The sequence below is a fragment of the Athene noctua genome, chromosome 3, assembly GCF_965140245.1.
Source record: "Athene noctua chromosome 3, bAthNoc1.hap1.1, whole genome shotgun sequence".
Taxonomy (NCBI): domain Eukaryota; kingdom Metazoa; phylum Chordata; class Aves; order Strigiformes; family Strigidae; genus Athene; species Athene noctua.
This window is the reverse complement of record NC_134039.1, coordinates 7,969,178-7,996,020: the sequence shown is the minus strand read 5'-3', so window position 1 is coordinate 7,996,020 and position 26,843 is coordinate 7,969,178. Positions and strand designations below refer to the sequence as shown.

The window sequence follows — 26,843 nt, the reverse complement described above, 5'->3', positions numbered from 1 at the left end:
GGACGTTAAAAAAAAAGCCCCAAACCCTAATTTCCTTGTTATGTATCAATCCTTCCTAAATAAAAGGAAAAATAGGCCCTATATGTTTAAGAGCTCTGTTTGGTACTGGAAGATAAATTAGTGGTGCATTTTGATGTGAAACGGCCATTTATGCTAAAATAGAACAACTACCTTATTTTAAGAATAAGTAGTTTCAAAAACCACATTTCCTTTTCAATTATGGTAAGATACTCAAGGCAAAGTTCAGTATAATCTGTAGACTGTAAAATTAGCACATGGAAAGAAGCTCCCAAACTGGATAATGTGTGTCCCCATCACCTGGAGCTAGAGCCACAGTCTCTTGGTAGCTAGAGAAAAACCCCGCAGGACCTGCCTGACTGATCAACCCTCATTTCCACCAGCGGGTACCTGTGTAAGTTGACCCTAACTGGACTGCAGAGGACTGTGTGATACCACTGGAGGGAACTGCAGTTGTTAGATTTCCTCTTCAAACCGAAATACCTGTAGGGCAGAGCTAAGGTGAAGGCTGCAGCTCTTCCTGCTCTCCGTGCTCTCCTCCTGCGTGAGGCAGCGCTCCGCGAAGGAGCAGAGCACTATGCATATATACTTATTCTATACAAAGCCTGATCTCCAGTTCAAGACTGAGACCTGCCTCAGGAGCTACAAACTCAGAAAGCTTGAGGACAGCATGACCATGAGAGTTCACTGCAAGCTCCAGCTGAGTGCACATGTCAAGGGGTTGTGGGACAATCCCGCTGGAGGCAAAACAATGGGATTGGGGCTGCAACTGGCACAAGGAGCAGGGTCAGTGCAGTGAACAGGAAACAGACTGGTTCTTAGCAAAATAAAAAGTAAATTTGTCTGAATGATGCTGGGCCATCCACAGGGGAGTAGGAGAAAGGCTGGAGTCCAAAAAGACTTGGATTGGCTGGGGAACATCCTGAATGGTACAACCCTGTGCCTGCAGCACTATAAACACAGGAATGAGGCAGAAGAAAGGAAACTTTGGGGCTTCTTGTCTGCTTCCTGGGAGAAACAACAACAATAGCAGGTGGCTTGGAGACCTTAGAAGGAGAGAAGCTGCACCCTACCTCCTCTCCTGACTGGCTCTCCAGAGGAATCCACCTCTCTGGGGGTCTCCCATGAAAATGTGGACTCCCTTCCTCCTGAGCTGCCTGCTCTACACCCTGAGGATAGTGGCACAACCGTAAGTGCCATTTAAAAATCTGGTGATTGATAGTTGTGATGCTGAGGGAGGGGTCAGGATAGCAGGGAGAGAGCATGGGACCCTGCGAGTCATCTCCTGGAAGGGATAAATATGGGTTGGTGCGCAGCATGCCACAAGCCTTCTTATGAACACAGGACCCTCCTGAAGGTGGAGACCTCTCCCATGGAGATCAGTGTAGTACAAGAACTGGGTGGGGACTGGTGGTGGGAACAAGAAGAGTGAGGAGCTGCGGTCTGAGGCAGGCTGAAGGGAAAGGTGTAGGGTAAAGTGAAGGGCAAACGAAAAGGGTTGCAGGGCTGGGGATGATTAAGCAGGAATGAGGCTGCTGCCAAGGTAGTAGAGGAGCCATCTCAAAGCAAGAAGGGTGAATCCTTCTCTGTGAGGGGCTGGGCTGTTGTGTTTTCCATGTCTACAGGGAACACCTATGAATGGCTCCCTTGGCAGAAGCAGAGATGGACTCTACCATATATGTTTCTCTATGCTACTGTAGCATCCTCCAAAGCCATGTACACACCAGTGTGACCTAATGTCACCTGAAAGCATTTCTCTTGTATTTATCTGAAATTAACCATATACCTTCCATCACCCCCCTGAGAGGTTCACACTCTCACTGTTAATCTGTCCCTCCTACTCCAGCACAGCAGCACCTCTTGGCCCCAGAGAGGTGGTAAACCCTCTTGCTGCTTCAGAGTATTAGTGTCAAGAGCAGATGAAACTGCTCCCAGAATCTGATGCCTTGTTTCCCCAATGCAGGAGGTACTTGATCATCGTTCCAGCTGCCCTGCCCTACCCGTCTTCCCAGAGGGTGTGCTTGGACCTCCGGGGGGTGGAGAAGCCTATTCGTGTGGCCTTAACTCTTGTGCATCCATCTGGCAACCTCAGCCTCTACCGCAAGGTCGTCCGGAACAACTGGATCTTTGAGTGCTCCAGATTTCAGGTCAGGACCATTCTTGGCAGGGAGCTCTAGCTGGCAGCTCCCAGCATGTTCTTTTGGCTCGTGACTTCTCTCACCAGAGAAATAGAGAAAGACAGGAGGAGAGAGGCATGGGAAGGAGTGAGTGCACAGTCAGGGAGAGTGTTTAGTTTGTGTCTGGTGTCTTTGCTCCCTGCCTTTGTCTGTCTGCATGATGTGCTCCTGCTGGGTATCTCACAATCCAGCCTGGGGCACACCAAGGAAAGGCTGCCTAGCCTGGCACCAAAGGACTAGAGAGGATGGAGATGTTTGGAAGCACCCAAGTGGCAGCTGTACAGCTTATCCTCTCTGAGCAGGACGCACAGTCACAGGGTGCTGTCTGTGAATCGTGATGCAGAAAAAGCCAGACCTTTCATTTTGGCCTCCCATCATGTCTGCTTCCCTCCAAACTTCTCTTTCAGGGCTGGAAAATGTGCTGGTGGACTAGGAAAGGCATGTGAGGGAGCGCACACAAGCTCAGCACAAGTCTTTCTGATCTGCCAGACTCATGAACTTTATTTTCTTGTTTTGCACTGATGAATGAATGGGTTGTTAGGCGTTGGAATAAGCTGCCCAGGGAGGTGGTGGAGTCCCCATCCCTGGAGGGGTTTAAGAGTCGGGTTGACCCAGTGCTGAGGGATCTGGTGGAGTTGGGAACTGTCAGTGCCAGGTTAACGGTTGGACTGGATGATCTTCATGGTCCTTTCCAACCTATTTGATTCTGTGATTCTGTGATTTCAGCCTCCATGACCAACTCTAGGACACAGATTTCTCATCGACATAGATCTTCCCTTACCTTGGGTTGTCGTCTCCATCTCACTCCATGCAGGCTCTAACAGTGTCCCTGTGAAGGGGCAGACACAATTCTGTGCCAGAACAGGCTCCCTTTTCCTCTTGGCCAAGATTTCTCCCAAGTGCAAAGGCATTGTCCCCTGTGTTTCCACAGACACAGCCCTCAGTCACTGGGCAGACACTCTGTGCTGGCCTTCAGAGTAAGATGGAGAAGGGGCTGGCCTCACAGTGCAGCAGGATCAAGGAGAAGAGCACCGGTGTCATGTCCTCTCCTCCTGCCTGCTAACCTGGTGGCTCCTCTTTTGTGTCCTAGGTCCCCCAACCTGCAGGCAGCCAGGAGGTGGGCACCGTCCACCTGCGCATCTCCAACGGCCACTACTTCAGTGCAAACGAAGAGAAGCAAGTTCTGATCCACAGGGCTGGCACAGGCACCTTCATCCAGATGGATAAACCTGTCTATAACCCAGGGCAGACAGGTGAGCGCTGCATGGAGCACCCTGACAGTTCCCCTGCCTTGACTTTATTCCCAACTTCTCGTGAGTGGCACGCTGAGTGCTTTGTGCCATGCAAACTCCATGGGGCTGGAGAGGGAAGCTGTCTGCTGCCTTCTGAAGTGAAGTAGCCATGCACCATGTTTTGGGAGCAGGAGGGGACTGGAAGGGTCAGTCTCACATGCTCTAGGAGCAGACCTGAACACCGGTCTTAGCCAGGGCCAGGTAGGACTGGTCTGCTCACACTGCAGACAAGGAAGCGTAAGGGTAACTCCGGGTGTAGCCCGTGGGAAAGACCCTAAATTGTGGGGCTGGCTGCTGTGCTGCTGCCATGCATTTGGGGGAAAGAGGCAGTGAGCAGGGCTGAGCGAGGGTTAAGGGCTGCAGGTAGGGCTGTGTGTGGAGCTGTGGTTTTGGGGTGAGACAAGTGCGGGGCAGGTCCATTCCTGGAAGCACTCCATCTCTATAATGTGCTCTTCTCCATTTTCTCCCTTCAGTGAAATTCCGGATCGTGACGTTGACCCAAGATTTTTCTCCTGTTAACAGCAAGGTAAAGCCCATCTGAGTGGAGGTGAGGAAGCCTCGGGGCTCCCTCTGGCAGTTCTGCCTCCTCTGTCAGCCCCACACTGCGGAGGCTGGGTCAGTCCCAGTTCCTGCAGCAACAGAGCGGCCAACACCAGCCCTCTACTGCACTGAATTGGAAGAGCAGTGCCCGTTTGCCAAGGGCTGTGCTGCCTCTCTCGCAGGATGGCTGCTGGCCAGTGGGAGGGTTGGCACTGCTGGCGGTATCTGGGAGCGTGCCCGCACTCCCAGCTAGATGAATCAGTACAGGGCAGCCTGGGTGCAGTGGTCACCTGCTCCCCTGCTGCTGGCCACGGGCACAGTTACAAGGCAAGTGGGGTACAGACTCAGCCAGACCCAAAGCTCCCCTCCCGCAGCTCTGGAAAGCTCAGCAATTTGTGGAGTGTGTTGCACCTAAGGGTGCTGGCAGGAGGGTCTGAAGCAAGCTGGGATGCATCTGCAAAGTTTCAAGAAAAATCAATTGATATGGGAAAGGATACACATGAAGTGATCATAAAAAAAGAAAAGAGAGAAAACAGTATAAGCAAATTATACTGACTTGCTGCTGGCAGCAGCTCATTCTCCCCATGTCAAGCGAGTGAGAAGTTGCCAGGGACTTGCATACGTGTTAGCCAGAAAACGGCAAGACTAGCATCTTTCTACAGTAAGCAATTATACCTGCAGGCAGCAGCTACAGCTATTTCACACTCCTCTGTCCTCAAGCAATTTAGGGAGAGCCAACAGGAATTTATGCCATGGCAGATAAATGCTGAAGGGCACACATGAGCAGAGAGTTGGATCAAATCCCTCCAGACTGAAATAAAGGGCGAGATCCTTCCAGATTTGTTATTGCTGACATCATTTCCTCTTTTCTGGGCTATTTGTAAGGGCCTAGGATCACACATTCCTTTCTCCTCCCAGCAGAGAAGTCATAGCTCTTATATTAGATAATAGAGTAAACAATACATTTGCTTCCATGACTACAATTGGTTCAGGAAGGTGTTTGTAAATGTTTGATGTCTATGTGTGAGTATAAGTAAATTAACATAACTGTTAATAATGCTGTGATGAAAACTCAAAAGAGGTCATGTTTAGCCAAAGCTATTATGAGGCTTGAGTACACTGCAGCATTAAAGCTATCATATAGAGTTTGTAAATTAGACGGGTTGGAGATAACACGGGTGCCATCCACCAGCATGTTTTGTTTTAGCTCTGACGTTAGATTCAAGTTATGAAAATAGTTAACCTGTACTTTTTTTTCCTCTTTCAGTGAAAACAGAGCTGCCTATGATAACTTGTATGAAAGCTTAGAATGATGAATAATGCAAATTACACGTGGCCTTCTGTTTACAGACCAGTTACTCTTCCAAGCGCCTCCTGCCTCCTTAGCCTCGCGCTTGCAAATCAATGTCCTTCACCACCTCCTGGCTGATAGCTGCAGTGATACAAGAGCAAATACAGAATTAATAGGCATAGAAGGGCTGAAGTATGTCCTTCGTTGTCCCTCCCTGTTACTGTCAGCTGCAGTCAGCAGTAATTCATATCTCCAAGCCTCACCTCCTAGGCCAGGGATTTTACAGGAAAATGTGGGGTGTATTCTTCCTATAGGTGACGTAGTCTTGCTAATTCTTGGGACTTATGTTACAAAACTGATGCCTTTTAATATTTGTGAACTTGGGATGATGGTATTTGTGAGTGTCTCTACTTTTCTCCTTTTTTTATATAGTAAATTCTAGCTTTCACAGTTGTAGAGTATCTGTCAAACTGTATCTTAAAAATTCAGGGATCAAAAAGCAAATCCAAAGAATAGCACAGATTTTTATGTTACATATTTTCATTACTATTTCAAAGCCATCCTCCCAGAATTTGGTAGGATCAAGCTCCTTGTATTGTAACGTTTGGGACTGGAGGTGTCACAGTACATGGGCTAGGCGGGTAAGATAAGTTTAAATGCGAATTGGTATATCATCCCAGTTTCTGACATTGCTGTCTGTTTGCTTTGCAGTATGCTGTGGTGGAACTCCAGGTGGGTGTTTCAGACTCCCCAGGTGTTATGGGGAAAGGTATTTCAGTATGGATAATGCCTAGGCTGTTGTCTTACTGAGTGAGGATTTCTTAGGGTCTGTGTATACACATGGACGTGTATACTCTGCCCACATGCTTCTTGTCAACAGGCACTGACCTTCCAAAGAGTTCAGCTTCCATCTATTTCTACATTCAGGAATGCCAGCCAGGCTTTAGCTAACTCTTTTAATTCATCTTTATGTAAGACATGTCAGGACCTTTCATACCTTCTTTTTCCATGTCGGTACAGAGTAGAGTAACCCTGGCTGGGTTGGGTTCTCCTCTGTCGATGCTCTAGCACTCAGGTCACTTCAGCACCGTCTGAGGAAAAAAACAGCAGGAACCTGTGAAAGCCTCTGAAATCTCTGGAATGCCTTTGCATCCAGTGGGCTCTGGGTAGAGAATAGCAGGTGTTGCTGATGACCGCCTCTTCTTTCCTTCCTTCGGACTGCAGGACCCAAGCCAAAACCGCATTGGCCAGTGGCTGGATGTGAGACCAAAACAGGGCATTGCAGATCTCTCTTTCCAACTAGCTGCTGAACTCTCTCTGGGGACTTACACCATCAGTGTGGTGAACCCAAAAGTGTCCAGTACTTTTAAGGTGGAGGAACGCGGTAAGATGGAGTATGGAGAACAAAGAACGGGATCAAAAAAATTGCTTGTTTCTCTCTGTGAAACAATATATAGGCAAATATTGTAAACTAAGATCGACTGTCTGAGAGCTAGGATTAATCTATAGGGTGGGTAATATCAGAAATCAACACGAGGGAGATTGTAGTGGAGATTCCTGGAGAAGGTGTCTGCTAACAAGTAGGCTGTCACAGAATGAGAATACACTAAATACCTCTGTGAGACTGTATGTTGGGGGAAAAGGGGATTCTTTCTTTGTTTTCCCTGTTTTTAATTAGTCCTTGCTTTTACCTCATGAACCTATTCCCTCATGGGTTTCCAACCTTACATGAACCCACTCTTCCCTTCTGTAATCCCATGTCTAGGAGTAACTTTGTGGTTTTTGTCCCAGTGTTGCAAAAGTTTGATGTTTTCTTCGAGGGACCAGCTCAGATTTACGCTTCAGATAAAACTTTCCCACTGCGTGTGTGTGGCAGGTAAGAAGGATGTTCAGGGGAAAGGAAAGAGCTCATCAAAACTGTGTCTCTCCTATATGTTTCCTGAATCCATCAAGGAGAAGTGGCTCAAGAAGGGCCAAACACAGTCATTCCTTTTGAAGAATCCCAACTAGTGGAAGAGTCAAACTGATGGGTTCTTCCCTGGGGAAGAGGTGCACAAGCCACACTTGGGAGAGACCATCCAGCTGTAGGGACACTTGTCCTCGGCAAGTGATACCCTGCTCTGGAAGCTGTGTGTGTCCAGCCTTAAAAGACCTTATGTAGGGAAAAAGCACATATCTAACATGGGACTGATCTGCTGAGGTAAAGGAGCAGGATCTGGTGTTTCTTTAGAAGGTTATGCTGTTTCTTCTCACATGCTGGTGAACTTACTACCTTCTTAGAAGCAGCAGGTGGGTCTCTCTAGTTATGTAGTCATTAGCAGAAAAACTGAGCAGATGAGGGTGTGAAGGAAGGCATGACCTCAGGTGATAGAAGCACAGAGGAGGAAGGAAAATGATCCAGCAAGCACTTTGTAGACAGATAAAGGTGAGCTCATTCATATTTGGAGCTGGGTTGTCCAGAGACTTTTGATATCTCTTCGCTGCTGGTCTGACATAATTTCTCATTAATTGGGACTTTTAAAATTAGACCATATGAAGCTCTAATAGAAAACAGGACAGCACTCCACAACCCCAGGATGGGGCGTAGACATCTTCCTGTTACTGACAGGAGCATTACTCCAAAGGGAAAGCCAGAGAGGAGTCAAAGCAGGGAAAGGGAGCAAGGCAGGCGGTGGAAATGTCTGCCCTCACAAGGGCACATGTCTGCTGTACCTTGCAAAATCAGCAGAGCAGGTCTGAAGATGGAAACAAGAGTCCAAATCATGAGATAAGCCCATAGTGAGGCAGGCATGAGGTCATTCTGTAACTCTATTACTGCCATACCATGCACTTGCTGTCGCTGTCTGCAGGGACGCAGGTTTCCGCTGCTTTCACACCTGAAAAAATGACATTAAATGACTTGAGTGTGTCCAGAGAAGGGCAACGGAGCTGGTGCAGGGTCTGGAGCACAGGTCGTATGGGGAGCGGCTGAGGGAACTGGGGGGGTTTAGTCTGGAGAAGAGGAGGCTGAGGGGAGACCTCATCGCCCTCTACAGCTCCCTGAAAGGAGGGTGCAGAGAGGGGGGATGAGCCTCTTTAATGAAGAAATAAGCAATAGAACAAGAGGGAATGGCCTCAAATTGCACCAGGGAAGGTTTAGACTGAGTATTAGGAAGCATTTCTTTGCAGAAGGGGTTGTTGAGTGTTGGAATGGGCTGCCCAGGGAGGTGATGGAGTCCCCATCCCCGGAGGTGTTTAAGAGTAGGGTCAACATAGCACTGAGGGATCTGGTGTAGTTGGGAACTGTCAGTGTGAGGTTAATGGTTGGACTGGATGATATTCAAGGTCTTTTCCAACCTAGATGATTCTGTGATCTGTGATTCTGAGCTCATATCTGCACTGGCTGTTGCTCTGAGCTGCAAGGACACATGGGCTCAGGTCAGCTCTCTGTGTTAGCAACTCCAGGACATCAAGCATCCAGAAGTGGGAGAGCTTCAGAGTGTGGGTCCTTTCCCACCTATGCTTTGTTTCTGCCTCTGTTGGCTGCAGTACTGTGCTCTTGCATTCCCCAAGTACAGAATGTGCTATATTTTCATTTATGCCTGCCTGCTTACCAGCTGCATTACGACCTTCATCGGGAAGGCCACTTGTGCGGAGCAACATGCTCAGCAAAACACACACAGTGCCTCTGCTCGACAGCTCCTCTGGTGCTCTCCCTGCAGGTACAGCTACGGGAAAGCAGTGCAAGGGACCATGCGGGTGACTTTGTGCCAGAAGGCAAGGAGGCATCCTCCAAATGCCAGCAAGGACATCTGTAGGGAATACAGTGGGCCGGTGAGTAAAATCCTGGAAGATTTTGGAGTAATGAAGCAACACCACACAGGACCGAGTGTCAAGGGCTGAGTGAACAGAATGAACTGTTTTGTAGGGAAGGTTTGTCAACCTCTGTAATGTAGACTGTGTTTATTTGTGTTTATTCAGTTAATGCAATTATTGTTGCCCAGACCAACTGAGAAGCCTTTGCCTCCAAAAGTTCTTCTTTGTAACTTTGCTTATTAATGATAGAGACTAGAAAAGAGGAATTTCACAGAAATATTTAGGTTTCTGAGAGAAGCATAACTGGCTAGAAATTGATGCAGTGTAAGAAACAACAATTAATAGAGCTTTCTCGGGTGCACAATTACCCTGTTAAGGTGAACCTGTCCTGGAGCTGCACAAGGACAGTAGCATATGGTGGAGATATGCTTAATTCCATAGCCAAATCACACAGTGGCTTTTATACTTAATTTTATATTTTTATATATTTATATATTGCATATTTTTATATTTTCCGTATTACATCTTCCTGTTCCTCACAACATATTTCATAGCTGGGCTCTTTCTTTCCTTGTACATACATGGTTGAAAACTTTTCATGCTTTATGATTTGTCATTATGACTTGTTATGGTAGTTGTAATCTTCCAGCTCTGGAAATGATTCGTTACTTTGAGTTTTCATTTGATTTTGCAGTTCTTCTAGCTAGATCTATTAAAATACTCATATATTTGCTCTGTGATCCAGCTGGTGCAATCTTCAGTTTTCTGCTAAAGCTGGAAAGTTGCCAACACTGTAACTTCAATAAAACTGTGACACGTGTTTTGTTTTATATTTCTAAAATATGAATTACATGTATTCATGCATATAAAATAGAAAATATGTAATTTAAAATGTGAACCATATCTATCTATATATGAGTCAGCAGTATGACTTGTTGCAGTCAGTAGTTATGACAGGATGACTAATACCTTGTACTTCTAACCCATTCCCTTCTCCCCAGCCCCAAATAACGTCTACCACTTCCCATTGCAGACCATGAGCAAGGGGTGCTTCACTCACTCTGTAAGCACGTCAGTCTTCAACCTGGCTCCCAGTGAGGAAGACAGCAAGCTCTCTGCAGAAGCCTCTCTCCTGGAGATGGGCACAGGTACGCAGGGGCTCATCAGGGAAGGCACAAGGACAAGAGGGACCATTCTGGGGGGTGAGGGTCAGGGTAGGCACACCTGCCCCTCTCTTCCACCTGGTGCTGGGACCATCACAGGACACGGAGAGTGGTCACGCCCAAGGAATTCACTGTGCCCACAGGCCATTACTCTGCCAGCAGTAGGGGGATGAGGTGTGGCTGGGAGCATGGTCCCTGAGGCCACAAAGGGGTTTGGAGACAGCTTAACTAATGAAGGAGCTGCCCCAGGAACAGCCTCCAAACCCCAAAGGGTGCTGGTGTTGGGAAGGAAAGGTGGGAATAACAAAGTGAGATTGAACGAGGGTGTGGTGGTCATCTCCGATACTGATCCTGCTTCCCTTGGACTCTGTGTTCCAACAGGGGTTCAGATCAACACCTCCAGACAAATCCTCATCTCCAGAACAGCTCCAAGGGCAGTGTTTGAGACACCAAACGTATACTACATTCCCGGAGTACCCTACAGGGGGAAGGTGATTTTTTTCCCTTACTTCTTCACTCCCCACTGGCTAGTAAATTTTGCTGACCCAAATAATTTTCTGTTCTTCAGACAGAGTACTTTACCTTGCAGTGTGACACATTACTTGACAGTGCAGCTCCAGTTCTACATTTCAGTTTCCCTGATGTGTTTACACCTCCAGCTGAGAGCAATGAGTGATATCTCAGCAGGGGTGCTGGGATGCAAGGATGTCTCAGCTGTTCACTAGGATATGAGCTCCTCATGCTCTAGCCACACACACCTTTTGGAGCAGACATGTTTTAATCGCTTTCGTCTTAAATTTAGAGATAAGGGAGTTTTATAGGTCTGTCTTCTTGGGGCCAGGCTGAAGTTAAGGCCACCTACACCAGAGGCTCTATGTTTGTCAGAGGAAGGAAAGTTTTGGGTATGACACTGGAAGAAATATCTGACTTTGACTTTTCTGTCTCACTGTGTTGTCACCAGATTAAGCTTCAGGATCACTATGGAAATGGTATGAAAAACAGAAAAGTTTACCTCATTATAAAGTTCATGAGGCGTCGGTTTATCAAAACATACATCACAGATGACAGCGGAATAGCATCGTTCAACCTGGACACAACTGCCTGGAACAGCTCATCAGTGTCATTGGAGGTAAATCCCACCTCTGAATAGAGGAAAGTGAGAATCCTTGAGCTCTGCCAGTGCTCCCCACCCCTGCCCTGCAGCCCAGGACTGGGCTCCCCACAAAGTTCTGCCTGTGCAGAGCCAGGGGGAAGGCTCCAAGCACAGCCTTTCCCAAACCAAGCTGATGATATCCTAACAAAGCACTGAAGCATGAAACTCCTGATTTCTGTGTGTCTCTGATCCCCTCTCAGGGAAGGTTCACGCTGGAGGATCTCACGCACACACCTCAAAAAAATGGCTTCAGTTACACAAACGCTTACCATTACCTGCAGCCCTTCCATGTCACCACCAAGAGCTTCCTGGACATACACCCACCCACAGAAACACTACCTTGTGGGCTGAAGCAGAATGTCCAGGTGACCTTCACTCTCAGTCGGGATGACCTGGGAGAAGACACCAGCCGTATAGGTTTTGCATATTATGTGAGTAAGGGAAGTGGAGAACCTGGGGGAAAGGCTGCACTGATGGGACCAGACACCAGTGAAATGCTGAGGGTGTAATTTAGATCATCCCTGGAAGGGTGACAGGAAAAACTTGTTCTTGGAGAACTGGGTGAAGTCTACATCCAGTAGAACTCAGCCTGGCCACAGTGTGATCCTGTTATCAGTTGTTCCAGTCACCTCCATGGATGGGAGGAGGCTTTTACTTTTGCAGCCCATCGTCCCCTTAGCCTCTGCCAAGGCTGCAGCGGATGGTGTCTTGTGCAGAGTCTGCTGTCAAACTTGTCTCTCTTTAAAGTTGTATCTCACATCTTGAAGCTTCTCTTCCCACACTGTGCTGCAAATCTGCAAATCTGAAGGTGGTTGGGGTTGAATTGGACCCACAGCTTATTTCTGAGGTTGCTTAGAAGAGCAAGATTCACACTGGTGAAGAGCAGTCTGCTCATCCTGAGTCCCTCCTCCCACAGGTCACTGGAAAGGCTGGAATTCTTGTCAGGGGACAGAGGAGTGTCCAGGTTGGGAAGCTGAACAGTAAGTATATGGCAGTTGGATAATGGGAAAAAGTTGCACCCAGTGGGTTTCTAGGTCAGACAGTGAGAGCTGCCAGAGTTTCTCCCAAATTCCCTGAATCTATAGGTCCTGGATAGCCAGTGAGCAGGACAGAGGGAGACAGGAATAAACTGCATCACCTGGAAGAAGCTGTAAAGACAGAACAAGGGAAACAGTGATGGCAAGAGAGACTGGGAGGACATGTGTGAAGATGGAGCACATGGTCAGAGAAAGGAGAGAGAGGCAGACAGAGCAGCAGCAGGAATTGTTTTGACATTGTGGGATTATAAAGCAGAAAAAAGGAGGGCAGAGGGAGATCTTGGTGTGGCTGTGATGAAAACACTTTGCCTTTCCTTCCTCAGTGTTGAAGGGCTCCTTCTCCATCCCCTTGACCTTCACTGCTGACTTCACCCCATCACCTTCCTTAGTGGTGTATGCCATCTTCCCCAATGGAGGGGTAACAGCTGACAGCATCCGTTTCGATGTTGCCTTGTGCTTTGAAAACCAGGTGAGACTCACTCCTAGGCTGGGGGAGTCAGCAAGCCTGAGGGAAAGAGACCCTCAGATCCTTCAGAAAGAGAACTGGGGAGAAGAGTGGAAGGGAGTGTCTGCAGCACAGTGCCCAGGGACCAGAAAAGCTTCAGCAGTCACTTGTGTTCACAGCCGTGGCTGAGCAGGGAAGACTCCAGCTCATCTCCCTCCTGTCTGTGCCGCCTATCTGTCAGCCTCCTCACCCCTTTTTCTGTCTTTTCCATATTTCCTTTCCTGGTGTTCTGCTCAAGGTCAAGGTAGGATTCACCGCTAAAGAAGCCCACCCAGGGTCAACAGTGCAGCTCCAGCTGCAGGCAGCCCCTGGATCTCTGTGTGCAGTACAAGCAGTGAATGAAAATATATTCTCCATGAGACCGGAGAGTGAGCTGACAAGCCAAATGGTGAGTGTCTGTGCAACCAGGCAAAAAACCAGGAGTGATGGATCAACTAGGAGAGGCAGGCAGGGGCTGCGGCAAGGGGAGCTGGAGGCTAATGAATGAGGAGACCTTTGTGTGGAGGAGAAAGCAGAATCTGCCTAGAGATACGGGCAGGAACAGATATGTATACTAGGGGATGGTGGAGTGAAGCATTTGGAGGTATCTGCTCCTTGCCCAGTTCTTCCCTGCCTGTGAGTTTCCCTAGGTCTACGGTTTGTTCCCTGCTGCCTACCGACACGGCTACCCTGCCCAAGTAGAAGAGCATTCCGATCACTGTGTTCAGCCCCAGTCCACGTCATCTCTGCTACAAGGGAGGCCACAGCATTCCTTTCAGCCTGACATCTTTAACCTTTTCTGGGTAATCACCTTGTAACTTTTCCCAAAGCTGTTGAAGTTATGAGCATCTTTCTCTCCAGGCAGCCTGAGAGGGCCTTGCCTTCTCCAGACAGGTCCTGCTGGTCTGTCCTGACCTAGCTGTGCTATCTCAAGAGATGTACAATCACATTATGAGTGTGAACACCTGTATTCCGCTCTACAGATGCAGAAAGCAAGATGATGAGATCCTGGACCAGTAAACCCCAGCTTTTGGGGCTTGGGAATGAGGTCCTGGGCTGTGTACTCTTTGTCTACAGTGTTAATGATCCCAAGCATTAGACCACAGACTATTGACATGGCTTAGTCTGCACCCTGCACTGCTTTGGGCTGTTCTCAGGCAGATCTCTTGTTGTCTTTAAGGCAGATCTCATCTAGAACAGACTAGCCTTAAGCTTCATGGATGTAAGACAGTCAGTGCCATTTGCCCTTGGACCTGGGGATCAGACCCTGTACTCTTTTATTTAGCAATAGAGACACATCCTCGGAGGCTCTTTCACAGAATAGGGACATCTCTTGTGCTTGTGGACAGGCCCATGTCACAGCCCCAGGGGCTGAATGTGTGCTCCCCATCACACCTCTGTATGACTTCAGAGGGCAGATTTCATCCAGCTATTCCCTCCAAAGTGCATGAGGGGATGGGGCAGGACACTAACACCTCTCCTCTGTGCCCTCGCCACTGGAAATGCATGGAGAGGAGCAGGACATCCCAGTGTCCCCCAGAAGAGAGGTGGTGGTTTAGTGACCTCCTGAGAAAAAAGGGACTGGGGAGGCTGTGCCATGCCTCCCTCAGCACTGTGTCTGCTTGGGGCCAGTGTTGTTCTGGGCTGCCTGGGGACTGGGCTGTCCTGGCCCTGGTGGTTTGCTGAGTAATTTTGAAGAGCAGTGGCCACTATTCCCCACTCACAGATGCTTTTCTGCCTCCCCTGCCCTCCTTTTCCTAACAGAACATGGGGCTGAAAATCTTCTCAAACCTTGTAATCAAGAAGTCGTCTCAGTGCTTTCATCGGGCAGATAGGAAGCTGACCATGGGTGAGCTGCACTTTCAGCCTACGTGGGACATGAGGTCACCCAGATGAGAGAGCCCTCTGATCTCTGGGGTTTACTGGAAGTGGATATTGGCATTCTGAGGAGTAACGGGTGCTGCTGCCACAGCCTACAGCCCAGCAGCCTCAGCAGGAATGACCCAGTCCCTGTAAAAAGGGCTCTGAAGAATGTCACGACTTGGCTATTCCCTGATATTAAAGGATGCCATTCCTTTTCCTGGCACAAACAAACCCAAGCATGGGCCAGGATCTGTTTCCCAGCGACTACCCCACAGGCTGTGCTGGGACCTGGCTTCAGTCCCCACCTGTGGCTGCAGGGACAGTCACTTCCTTCCTCTCTGTCTCAGTTTGCACTAGATAATCATACTAAGCTGGCTTCATGCCTGCTAATATTTAAATAATTCCTTGCAGGAGACTGAGAGTTTTCTACAGACAAGCACGCAGTATTGTTATTCACAGAATTACAGAAGTGCTGGTTAAAATGTCTCTCTGAAGGTCCCTCATCTCTTTAGCACCAACTCTGGGTCAGGTCAGCAAGGGTCTTTAACCTTGTCTTGGAAAACTTGCAACCAGCTCACTGCAAGATGGTTCTTATGTTACCACTTTTTTCCCTTCCTGTTTTCCCTCTTCTGACAAATCAACCCACCCCCTTGTTTTTCCTCTGCCAGTCTGTTCCCACATCTCTCTTACTGCTTGCTTTGCCTCTTGCCCCAGTGCTAAGCTGTCAATATTTGGCAGAGTTCACCTCTCCTACTCTGGTGGGACTCCTTATTCTTTCTTTCAGGGGGGCCTTCTCCAGAAGACCAGAGAATCACTAAGGAACACCCCCAATTTACCACCCAAGGGAGACTTCACCACTATTTCCCTGAAACTTGGATCTGGAATCTGTTCTCAGTTGGGTAAGTGATGCCAGATTTTACAAATGGACCGAAGGATGAACTCTCTGTTATTGGGTCTTGGCTGATTTGCATTTGTGCAAAAGTCCAGCCACAGGTGTAAAGAGAGGTCTGCATGTGAATTTTGTGGCTCTTCCCTGCATTTGTCGTGTGTCAGATTCACGAACTAGGAGACTTTGAGGTGCAGAACTTAAGTCTACACAGGTTTAGAGAAGAGCAATGCACTTCAAGACCAAACCACCAAGTATCCTCTCTTCACACATTGGGGTACATTCTACTAACTTCTCAATCTGGAGGGTGCACCAGCAGCTAAATTTGTAGTCCTTGTTGCCACAGTACTTAGATTAAGCCTGATGGTGCTGCTGCTTGCCAGAACATCATGTTGTTGACCGAGTGTACAGAGCTGGAATGCTCGGGCAGTGTCTTGCTCAGAAGAAGGGTATAAAGCCATTGCTGGTGGCATTTAGGCAGAGTTTATGGCTCTAGGGAACAAGCTGCTGGGAGCTGCCTTGCCGTGAGCCACTGTAAGAGAAGCCTTTGGTAATATAACAGAGGCTGAACTGAGCAAGAGGACCTGCATAACCTCCCTCACGCAGGGCCATGAGCCCTCCTCACTGCAGCGAAGTGGGATGTATTTCTTCATGCAAGTGCTCTCTTCCTCTCAGCTCCAACGGCAGCAGGAGTGTCCTGGTCACAGCTCCCACTGCTGCCACAGAGTGGAAAGTCAAGATGTTCTGCTTGTCTGGGAGGGGATTTGGCCTTGCTCCATCCACGAGCCTCAGAACAGTCCAGCCCTTCTTTGTGGATGCGACACTGCCGCATTCTGTCATTCGAGGAGAGACCTTCGTGCTGAAAGCTACTGTCTTCAGCTACCTGCAGCAGTGCGTACAGGTGTGTGCCTGTGCCACGGGTAACACTGTGGGGGACAGACCTACCATGCCCTCGTTTTAGAGTGCATCACGCCAAAGCCATCTCTCCTGAGTTTGCCGGTCACTTGCCTGCATCTGTCATTCCCCCAGATCCACGTGGCCTTGGTTAAATCCTCAGACTTCCAGGTGGAACCATGCCGGACCTGCAGGGACAAGGAGTGTCTGTGTGTGGAGGAGTCCAAGACCTTCACGTGGAATGTGACAGCAGTCCAGCTGGGTACAGAAGCAAAAATGGGAGTGGTGATGGGGAACCCTAAAACTGAAGTGAGAGGGAGTGGGAGGTCTAGAGAAGCTGGCAGAGCCTTGTCTCCTCTGGATCCCGAAGTTTGTTTTCAGTGGTTCAAACATGTGATCCATCGTGTCTGCTTTCTTTCTCTCTTCTTAGACAAGTTCATCACAGAGGGCAGGAACGGAATGGGTGGCGTGGAGAAGTCTTGGAGAGATGGCTGTGGGACCAGCTTGGGAGGAAGGGGCTGCATGGATGTGGGTGGGAGAACCTTGTGTTGCTGGTGCTGGGCTCCATATGCAATGGGAAGGGAACACTGGGTCCAAGGGGCTGTTGGATTTTCCGTTGATACAGTCATATTTAGTGCAATGAAGCCACTGTTGGTGAGACATTACTTAGTTCCCTCATGCTTACGGTGTCTGAACAAGCCATCGGTACTTGCTGGCTCACCTTTACCGACCAAACCACTGATCCTATAAAGATCAGCCACCCAAAGCATCTCAGACAACTATCAGTTAAAGCAAGTTGACTCCATTTGGCCACAAGTTAAATAAATAGGCTCTGTTCAATTTATTTGCTAGGGACTCTGAATATCACAGTGAGGATAGAGGTACTGGACACCACGTCACGGTGTGGAGGCAGGAAGCCCTTGCCAGCTACCATGAGGCGGAGGCATACGCTGGTCAAACACTTGCTGGTCCAGGTCAGTATGAGAGCAGGCTTACTTCTCTCTCTGAGTATCTCTGCCCCTGGGGGAAGGGAAGCTGAGCTGGGCTAAATGGTTTTCTCGAATCATTTTTTGGCCAGTATTAGCATACCAAGGCTGTGTCTCAGTTTGCTTTGTCCCCCCCAGGACCTAGCCAAGCCTATTCCCTTCTTGAGGTATACTTTCTTAAGCTGCATTCATAAACCATGTCTCTGTTTCTCCCTGTACCTTTCCCTGCTCAGTTACCCATTGTACATGAGCTTTTGTATATGTTCACTGACCAGAGAGCCCCATCCCTCAGGCTTGCTCTTGCTCTCTTGAGCAGTGAGGCAGGCAGCTTCAGCACAGACCTGCCAAAGGTGAGGAGGAAGGAGCCCCTGACAGCCTTGGGGCCAACCACTGAAATCAGACCAGAACTTGCTCTGAAATTTTGCTGCTGTTTGGGAATTTTGAGTGTATTCTTGTTTCTCCTGTCCCATGTTCATGTTCCTGCCCTGGCAGCCAGAAGGCGTGTTAGTGGAGAAGTCTTACAGCTCCCTTCTGTGCCCGAGAGGAGGTATGTGGACAGTCTGAGTGGGTTCTGCAGCCTGAAATAACTAGACCTGAGAGCAGGACTGAACTGTGGGAGGTCAGATGAAAGAATAGTTTCAAATGTTTTTTCACATAGGAAATTTCACTTCATATTAGACCGGAAAGAACAAATAATATTACTTCCACATGTGCTGACCTACTGAATTTGCCACTGAATATAGGTAGCAAAATCCTGCTTCGTAGTCTCCTTGCCACGCTGCAGCCCCTGGGTGTTCCTGTGGCTTGATAGTCACCAGTGAGAGCTGCTCCAACCCTCTCCCCTGTCCCTGCAACACTGCAAGTCTCTTCAGCACATCCCCCTGCTGAGTGATGACCAGCTGTGATTCTTGTGAAACTTGTGAAGCGTAGTGAATTGAGCTGTGAAGCTCGGTGAGCCCTCAGCCTGGCCAGCAGCTCTTGTGTCTCTTCTAACCTGAAAAGTTTGCAGGCGATGGAGCTTGGTGTGATTGCTGGGACAGACTGTAGGGAGCAGTCTGTGTGAACGGGGTGTAGACAATGTCCCGTTTATCTGGGCCAGTCTTGTCCCTCTGGTTAGATGCATTTGGCTTGATTTCTCATGCTACACCTTCATCCTCTCATTATCAGGAAACACGGCTGAAGAACCTGTGTCCCTTCGCCTCCCTGACAACGTAGTAAAGCGATCTGCCAGGGCTTCCATTTCCATCTCAGGTAAATAATTTCTAATGTGGGCTCACTGACTGCTGTTACACATGAGCAAGGCTTAACTTGGTGGTGGTTTCAGAGGATCCATCTGACATGAAACTGCTCAAAAGAGAGGATTCTGTGTTTCTATTCTCTGCAAGGTTTGCCAACACCAGGCTTTCAGATTTTTGGATTAGCACTTAGGCTTTCATGGGAAAAGTAATCTGCAGAGGAGAATAATTCTTATTTTTCTAGCTAGGACTTTGGAGCAGAGACTCTAGGCCATTATTTTTACTGGGATTTTGAGACCCTGGCTAATTCTGTGTAGCTACAATTAGCAAAGCTCATAACCATCCTGTGTCCCTGTTAAGCTTTGCCACTACAACAGAAGCTCCTGGAGAACAGATATCCTTCTCAGCATTACTAAGTTGCAAAAGAACACTTTGGAGAGGCTACTGGGACCATACATACCTACCATTCAAAACACTCTTTGCACTGGGCTCGTTTGCCCCAGTGCCAGAATTGGTATGAAGCCAGGCCTGGCATAAGTAACCATGGATATTATGCAACAGAGTCCCAGTGGAGGAGACTGAATACAAGGCTTTTCTGGCTGGCTGGAGGACATATGGACACCTTCACACCATCTGTCTAGCACCCCTGCTGTCTTACTGACATTTTGATGCCTGACACATGGCCAGGTAGAGCAGGCCTGGCTAAAGACCAAAAACATCTCAAGTTTTCCTTAAGTGCTTTTATATTTGTCAGTCTGTATGACACACACTGAGCAACTGCAGCTCTGCTCACAGCTTTTTACAAATGGTACTTGTTATGGTTAGAGCCCTTCAGACTGCGAAAGCTGATAAGGTGAAGTTCCTCAGGGACTCCATAGTTCAGTCACCCTGCATCACGATGCCAGGCTGGGAAGAGGCAAAGCGGTCACCACTCTCCATCCTGCACTCTTGCTTGCTCTTCTTTCCTCCTCTCTCCAGTGCTTTCCTCCTGCGCTGAGATAAAGCACTATTATCCACTGCCTGTCTGAGAAGCCCCTCAAATCATATTCATACTTGCTTTGTTTCTTTCTTCACTTGGGTAGGTGACCTCATGGGGACGGCACTGCAGAACCTGGACCGCCTGGTGCAGATGCCCCACGGCTGTGGGGAGCAGAACATGGTGCTGTTTGCCCCCATTGTCTATGTGCTGCAGTACCTGGAGAAGACGAGGCAGCTGACCCCTGAGATCAAGGAGAGGGCAACAGGATTCCTGCGCAACGGCAAGTACAACAGACCCACCCTGCCCCTCTGCCTTCCCCTGTGTTCAACCTACCAATGGTTCTTGCCCTTGCACTCATTCTGTCAGTGTTGGCCCCTCTGTGTTACTGTACTGATTAATCACTGTTTCCATCTCTCCAGGGTACCAGATGCAGCTGCTTTACAGGCACAGAGATGGGTCCTACAGTGTCTTTGGGCAGCAGGATGGGGAAGGGAACACTTGGTAAGAGCTGCAAATATCCCTCACTCCTGATTTTTCCTATTTGGGCCAGAGAAGCTAATGTGCCTGGGAAAGATGATAGGATGTGTCTTTCTTCTTTTGGATGGAGACCCCAGAAGCTCTCTCTCAGGGCGACAGATTGAGGGACTTGAGACACTTGAAAAAGCAGTGAGGCAGGGCAGCAGATTTTCTAGAAAAGTGAAACAATGAAGGTGTGGTGCTGGGGGGGGGGGGGGGGCAGGAGGTCCCATTTTGTCTCTGTGGCCCTGCTATTGCCCCACAGACAACACCAGGTACTGCTGGTGGTGTCCCAGCAGCCAAGAGGGGTACATGCTGACAGGTGGTAGATCAGGCAAGAGTAATAAAAAAATCATCTTCCCAGGGTGGATGTTGCTTGGGAGAGTTTGAAAGAGCTGCACTGGGCCAGCTTGACCCTGTGATGTCTGAGTTGGGAGAAATGAAGAAAGGAAGGTAGAAAGAAAAGGGAGAATGAAGGATTTTTTTTTAGGTATCTGGGGGAGATGAAGTGCAAGGGGTAAAAGTAGAAGGGATAAGAAGTTTTTCACCCATGAAATGACTGGGTAAAGCAGTAGTACATGAGTAGTACTGTTGTGGAGCCAGGCTGAGGGAGAGGAGTCACTTGGGTCCTGTGGACCATTTCCACTTTTAGCTTGCCTTTCTGTATGAAAATGACTCTTTTTTGGCACCCTGATATGTCAGTGTTAACTTCAGGGAGAAACACCAGGAGGCCTTCAATTTTCTCTTTGCCTTTTTTTTTTTTGTGTTTCTCTCACAACTCATCCTCTTCCTAGGCTGACAGCTTTTGTAGTCAAGAGTTTCAGCCAAGCGAGAAAATACATCTATGTAGATGACAAGAACATCCAGGATGCCCTACGCTGGCTAGAGCAAAACCAGCTTCCCAGTGGCTGCTTTGCCACCAAAGGGAACAACTTTCACTCCTCCCTAAAGGTAAATGAGGGCCAAGCCAGGAACACAGCTGGGAATGGCTGGACAGATGATGTGACAGCAGAAGATTGTGAGATCCCAGAGAATCCTGGAAAGTCACTCCTGCAACCCAGGCAACCAGCCTTAAAGAGAGCAGAGTATGGGGCGGGGAACACGAAAAGAATGCTTTTCCTTCTGGGGAGTCACTGCCTGCACCCTCCAAACGCCAGCTAGAGAGTGAAAGGTGCATTCCCTTGGCAGGGCAGCGCGGACGATGACATCTCGCTGGGGGCGTACGTTGCGGCAGCGCTGCTGGAGCTGGGTCAGCCGCTGAAGGTGAGTGCGCTACGCTCTGGCTCCCTCCAGCCCTCCTGTATGCTCCCACCCCTGGGCACCGCCGTGGCGACACAACAGCTCAAAATGCTGGTATTCTCCAGGCCAGGAATGTATAGCGAGCTGCTGACAGGGAGCCAAAGTTTGGCCAAACTGTGAAGTCATTCCTGAAAAGAGACAGTGTGGTAAACCTGTCATGGTGCAACAGTGTTTGGTGGCTATGGCTCCCAGTGCACACTGGGGCTGCACGGCATGGTTCCTCAAGAGAGCGTGCAATTTAACGGGTTTCTCTGGAGCTACATCAGGGAGACACAGTCTGGCTCCCTGGAATTAACTTCCCTGCCCCCTGTTTTGCCCCTGTCAGAGCCTGGCACGTGTCTCTTCTCCCCACACAGGGCAAACTGGTGCAAACTACCCTCCGCTGCCTGCAGCAGGTGGTTCACAACATCACTAACATCTACACAGAAGCCGTGCTGGCCTATGCCTTTGCTCTGGCTGGGGACTATGAGACGACCCAGGAGCTGCTGTACAAACTGGAGGAACAGGCCATCAAATCAGGTGCTGACTGCTGTTTGGGGTAATGCTTCTTGTTCACCTGCTGGGTTCTGGAGTGATGTATGCCCAGCTAGAGTGGTTAAAAATGGCATATGTATTTGTACATATTCCTTGTATTTGTGCAGTGACTGCACTGTGTGACTGAAAATACAGTGAGTTATTTCACAAGCTGTGAGGGTGACATCAGAAAGGGTTTCCTCAGCCTGGAGGATTTCAAGATCCTCTTGAGGGAGGAGATAGGAATCTGTGAGGTAATACCAGATGAAGCCCTGGAGAATAAATTGGAGAAAATGATCCTGGCCTGAACACAGAGAATGAGCTGAAGGAGCCCTGAAAGCACTCTGGGTTTTGTTTTCTGTGAACCCTCAATTACATCTTCTCCAGATAACCTACATCCTCCTTTTCCTTCTGCAGGAGGACAGATCCACTGGAGCCCCAAGCCAAGCTCTCTGGCTTCCACAGACATCTGGCCTGATACTCAGTCAGTGGACATAGAGCTGACAGCCTACGTGCTCCTGGCGTACCTCTCCAAGCCACGGGTGCACGCAGGTGACATGACAACCGCAGCTGGTATTGTGGCCTGGCTGACCCGGCAGCAGAATGCCTACGGGGGATTTGCCTCCACCCAGGTAACAAGTGGCTCCCTGTGGATTGATCTACTTTTGTACCCGATGCTGGCAGGGCAAGTCCTCTTGAGGTCTTCCTGCTCCAAGACAGCTTCATTAGAGCTGATGCTTTCAGAGGGGTGACTGTCTCTCCCTTTCTAGGACACAGTTGTTGCCTTGCAAGCTTTAGCAAAATACGCAGCAAGGACATTCAGCCCATCAGGCCAGGCGCTGGTGAGGGTGAAGTCCCAGAGGGGCTTCGGGAAGACTTTCCAAGTCCACCGCCAGAAGCGGCTGCTGGTGCAGCAGGCAGAACTGACAGAGGTCCCGGGGCAGCTCCTGGTGCAGGTCCATGGCAGCACCTGTGTCTTCACTCAGGTGAGGTGGTGGGATGAGCCTGGGAGAGAGGGGAGGTGGAGGACTCTGCCTCTTCCCCCTGCATGAGATGATGCCTGAGCTGTCTTTTTGCCTCCTGGCCCTCACCCTGCAGACAGTGCTGAGGTACCATGAGCCTCCCCCACGGGCTGCTGTAACCTTCACTCTGCGTGTCAACACAGAGCTGACCAACTGTAGCCAGGCCAACGCCCGTGTCCTCACCGTCCGCATCCTTGTCAGGTGACCCCAAGGGTTGTTCCCTCCTCCAGCGAGACCGACTGTTTTTGGGGGACAACATCTGGGAAAGCCTCAGGGCTGCGATGGAGGGACCCGGCACTTGGGGCAGACAGGACAGAGGAATTTAGTAGGTGGAAGGGGTGGGGGAAAGGAAGGTGCTGGATACCTCTTGTGACAGGGAGCAGTGACTGCTGTGTCCCCAGTCCCAGGTGGGCTGCCTGGCTCAGGGTCCTGCACACAGGGTAGGTGGTGGAGGTAAGAAGGGCTGGGAGGGCACTATTCTCACAGAATCAGACCCTCTGACTGTTTTTTCTTCTTTTTCAGCTACATTGGGAGCAGAGTCACGTCCAACATGGTGATTGTGGAAGTCTCCCTGCTGTCTGGATTTGTCCTGGCTCCCAGATCCAGGATATTGGTAAGGACTTTGGAATTTAAAAAAAAGCAGCTGTGGTGAATGGGTCCCACCTGCTTGGTCCTGTTGTGAACTGTTCATTTCAGGCCATGAGGTAACTAAATTAGCAGGGGTCCTTTGCTGTTGTAATTGAACCAAAACCTCTAATTTCCATACAGGGCCCACAAGGGTTGGCTACAGATCAGAGGTGGTTCAGCTTCTCCCACTAACACTATTCTGTCTTGGGCCAGGAATAAAATGTGCTGCAGGGTGTGCTAAACACCAAGACTTGTTTGCCAGCAATTCTAAGACAAGATTTCTTAGAGAGACTCTAGTTCTAGCCAAAAAGATACTTTTTTTTTTTTTTTTCAATTAAGCCATAAAAAGATTAATTATTTGCACAACCCCCAGGCAGTTCTTTAAAAGCAGTCTAGCAGTCAGTGAGATGGTATAAAAAGAATCTTTACTGATGCCTGCACCTCTTTGCTGACCAGTGCATCAGTCCTATGTATTATCCACACAGCCTTTTGTCCTCAGAGTGGGAGATTCCTCTAACTGAGCAGGGACAGCACAGTTCATCCCCGAGATGCTCACAAGGGATGGCCAGGAGGGACTACCAAGGATACAACCACTAAAACACTTATGTGTGAGAAAGACACTTCCACAGAGAGTCCAGCTACACACCATCCCTTCAATACAACAGTGGATCCTTCAGGTCAGGAAGCTCTAAGTAAAGAGCTTACAAATTTCCTTGTGTTATTGTTTCCTATCCCAGCTGGAGCGCAGAACCGTTGTTAAGAAAATAGAAGTGAAAATGGATGTGGTCTACATATATCTGGAGAAGGTAAGTGGAACGAAAGCATTGGGTTTGACACAGCAAGAGCAAAACGCCAGAGAAGGAGCTGTTTGAGAAGCCCAAGGCTGGGCTAAGCGTGGGGAAAGATCACTGGTAGAACTGTGGGCAGAGGAAACTTGCCCAGTTTCATTGCTGTTGGGTTAGTGTTTGCTATTCCTCACACATACCCCATTTCTAAAATCCAGAATCTCTAATGGATTAGAGAGATTTAGTGCATGAAAACATTCAGGCTAGGGAAGATGAAGATATAATGAGTTCTTTCTCCCCTTCCGTGCTAATTTTTTCCCACTTCCACAAGCTCAATGATGAATCTCAGACTTTCATTCTGCAAATGGAACAAGTAATTCAGATGAAGAACCTGAAACCAGCCAGCATCAAAGTCTATGATTACTACCAGCCAGGTGGGTTGAAGATTCCCTCCTACTCTGGGGTTGGGAGGTGGGTTCCTAGTTCTCTGGCTGGGAAAAGTTGTCATACACTCTTCTTTTTGTGTGTGCATTTGTGTGTAATCAACTTCCTCATTTCCTTTTGCAGAGGAGCGAGCCTTGGCTGACTACAGTGCTGTCTGTAGTTGAGGTAGGCAGCAAGTCCCTGAGTAATACAAACAGTGGCATCATGAAATGATGGGTCTTGTGTGGGAGAGAGAAAATGTAAGCAGTCAAAGATGGGAAGGAGGATGGTTATCAGTGGGAAGCATATATCCAGCTAGAAAGAGGAACTGGCAGTTATCTGTGGCTAGGTGTGTGGAGCTAGGATGGGGGCTCTTTTGCAGCCAAGAAGGCAGCTGGAAAGCTCTGGTGGAAGGCAGAGACAGCGACAGCATCCCTCAAAATGAGTGAGGAAGGGCGGGCTAAGCATCATGTAGAGCGAGTATGCAGAGCTATAGCAGCCTGTGCTAAGGGCCCTCAGACTTGGACACAGATCCATTTCCTCCACCCGCCTCTATATTCATTGCAGTGTAGGAAAGTGGGATTCAGGGAGCCAAAGGGGCAAGCTGAAGCTAGGAAGATGCATTATTTTTTCTTGTGGGGTGATGTACTTGGCTGCCAGAAGGTGCATAGCTTGTTAGTAGTAGCCTAAATCCATGACACGTCTGGACAATTCCCTTCTGGAAGGATAAGACAGAATCTTGACATGGTACTTGCTGCATCCTGACATCATCCCACAGAAAGAGTGATGACCAGGGACCTACTTAGAGAGCCACCCCCACTACTAGCCAAGACAAGGCACCTTCCACGGCCTGAGAGCCATGGAGGGACTGGATCATGCCCACCTTGTTTGTCTTACCTTCTGCCCCCACAATTGCATATGGTTCCTCAGAAAGAGGTGGAGGAGCTCCCAAATTTGTGGCAAAGGAAAGGATAAGAACTGCCATACCATGACTCCTGCCTTTGCTCAATATTTCAGGTTAGGCACTGAATGAAGTGCCCCAGCTAGGACACAGCCCGCATTAAAGTTGAGCCCATGTGGTTCTGCACCTGAGTGGATGGACTGAGGGATCACAACAGTCCAGCAGCTGTGCCTGCACTGTGAGGGCCTGGGCTGGGGCTGGGGGTGTCACATATCTGGTACACACCTGGGAAGAAGAATTAAAGTCAACATGAGCCCTGACCTTGCCATCTTTGTGCCAGTTGTTGATGAATGACAGGCTTAGCATATGAAGATACCACATCTGCCATTGCCAATGTACAAACCTTCCAGCTCCTTTATTGCTCTCTCCTCATGCTTTCCACGGTTTCTCCTAATACTTCCTGCAACTGGACTCAGGCAGCTTTGGAGTACAAGATGCAACTGAACATGCTGTGACAGCTGTATCTCCTGTGCCCTTCCTGCAAGCTCTGGTTCCATCAGCTCTTCTCTGAAGCTGTCTCCAGATAGAAATGCAGTGCATTGAGTCTCTAGCCCCTCACCCTGCCTCGGCAGTACAACCTTGCAAACTGCTCTTGATAAAGGTCTCTAAATGCAATTGTTGGCCAAAGAAACTCTTGAACATATCCCAGCCCTCCCTTGCCTTCACCTCCAGCTTGTATGATGGTCGCCTCCCCTCGGTAACCTCTGCCTTGGTGCATGCTCTACCTCCTCCTGTCCAGTCTGTTACTGGAGGGACAGAGTATTGCATGTGTACATGTACATGAGAGGTAAAGAAGTTATTTTTTCCCAGGTGCTCACAAATGCAGTTTTCCTGGTTTGAGAGAAAAACAGTAAACTTGAATAATCACTCAATCAGACAGTTCTAGTCTCCTGACTTTTAATAA

General features: G+C 48.9%; 1 protein-coding gene across 1 annotated transcript; it reads left to right on the top strand.

The window, feature by feature from the left end:
- Positions 1–1,148: 1,148 nt before the first annotated feature.
- On the top strand, positions 1,149–25,163 carry LOC141958885 (alpha-2-macroglobulin-like protein 1). Its single transcript, XM_074901875.1, has 35 exons — positions 1,149–1,207; positions 1,982–2,165; positions 3,286–3,448; positions 3,961–4,013; positions 6,030–6,050; positions 6,543–6,702; positions 7,110–7,194; positions 9,020–9,131; positions 10,147–10,261; positions 10,658–10,767; positions 11,238–11,405; positions 11,630–11,860; positions 12,346–12,409; positions 12,790–12,935; positions 13,210–13,359; positions 13,601–13,753; positions 14,715–14,799; positions 15,598–15,712; positions 16,375–16,600; positions 16,729–16,855; positions 17,446–17,567; positions 18,072–18,126; positions 18,747–18,830; positions 19,897–20,073; positions 20,213–20,294; positions 21,104–21,260; positions 21,498–21,572; positions 21,965–22,127; positions 22,539–22,753; positions 22,892–23,107; positions 23,220–23,344; positions 23,666–23,756; positions 24,508–24,576; positions 24,887–24,989; positions 25,123–25,163. The coding sequence occupies exons 1-35, from the start codon at positions 1,149–1,151 to the stop codon at positions 25,161–25,163; spliced, it is 4,302 nt and encodes a 1,433-aa protein (XP_074757976.1).
- Positions 25,164–26,843: the final 1,680 nt, after the last annotated feature.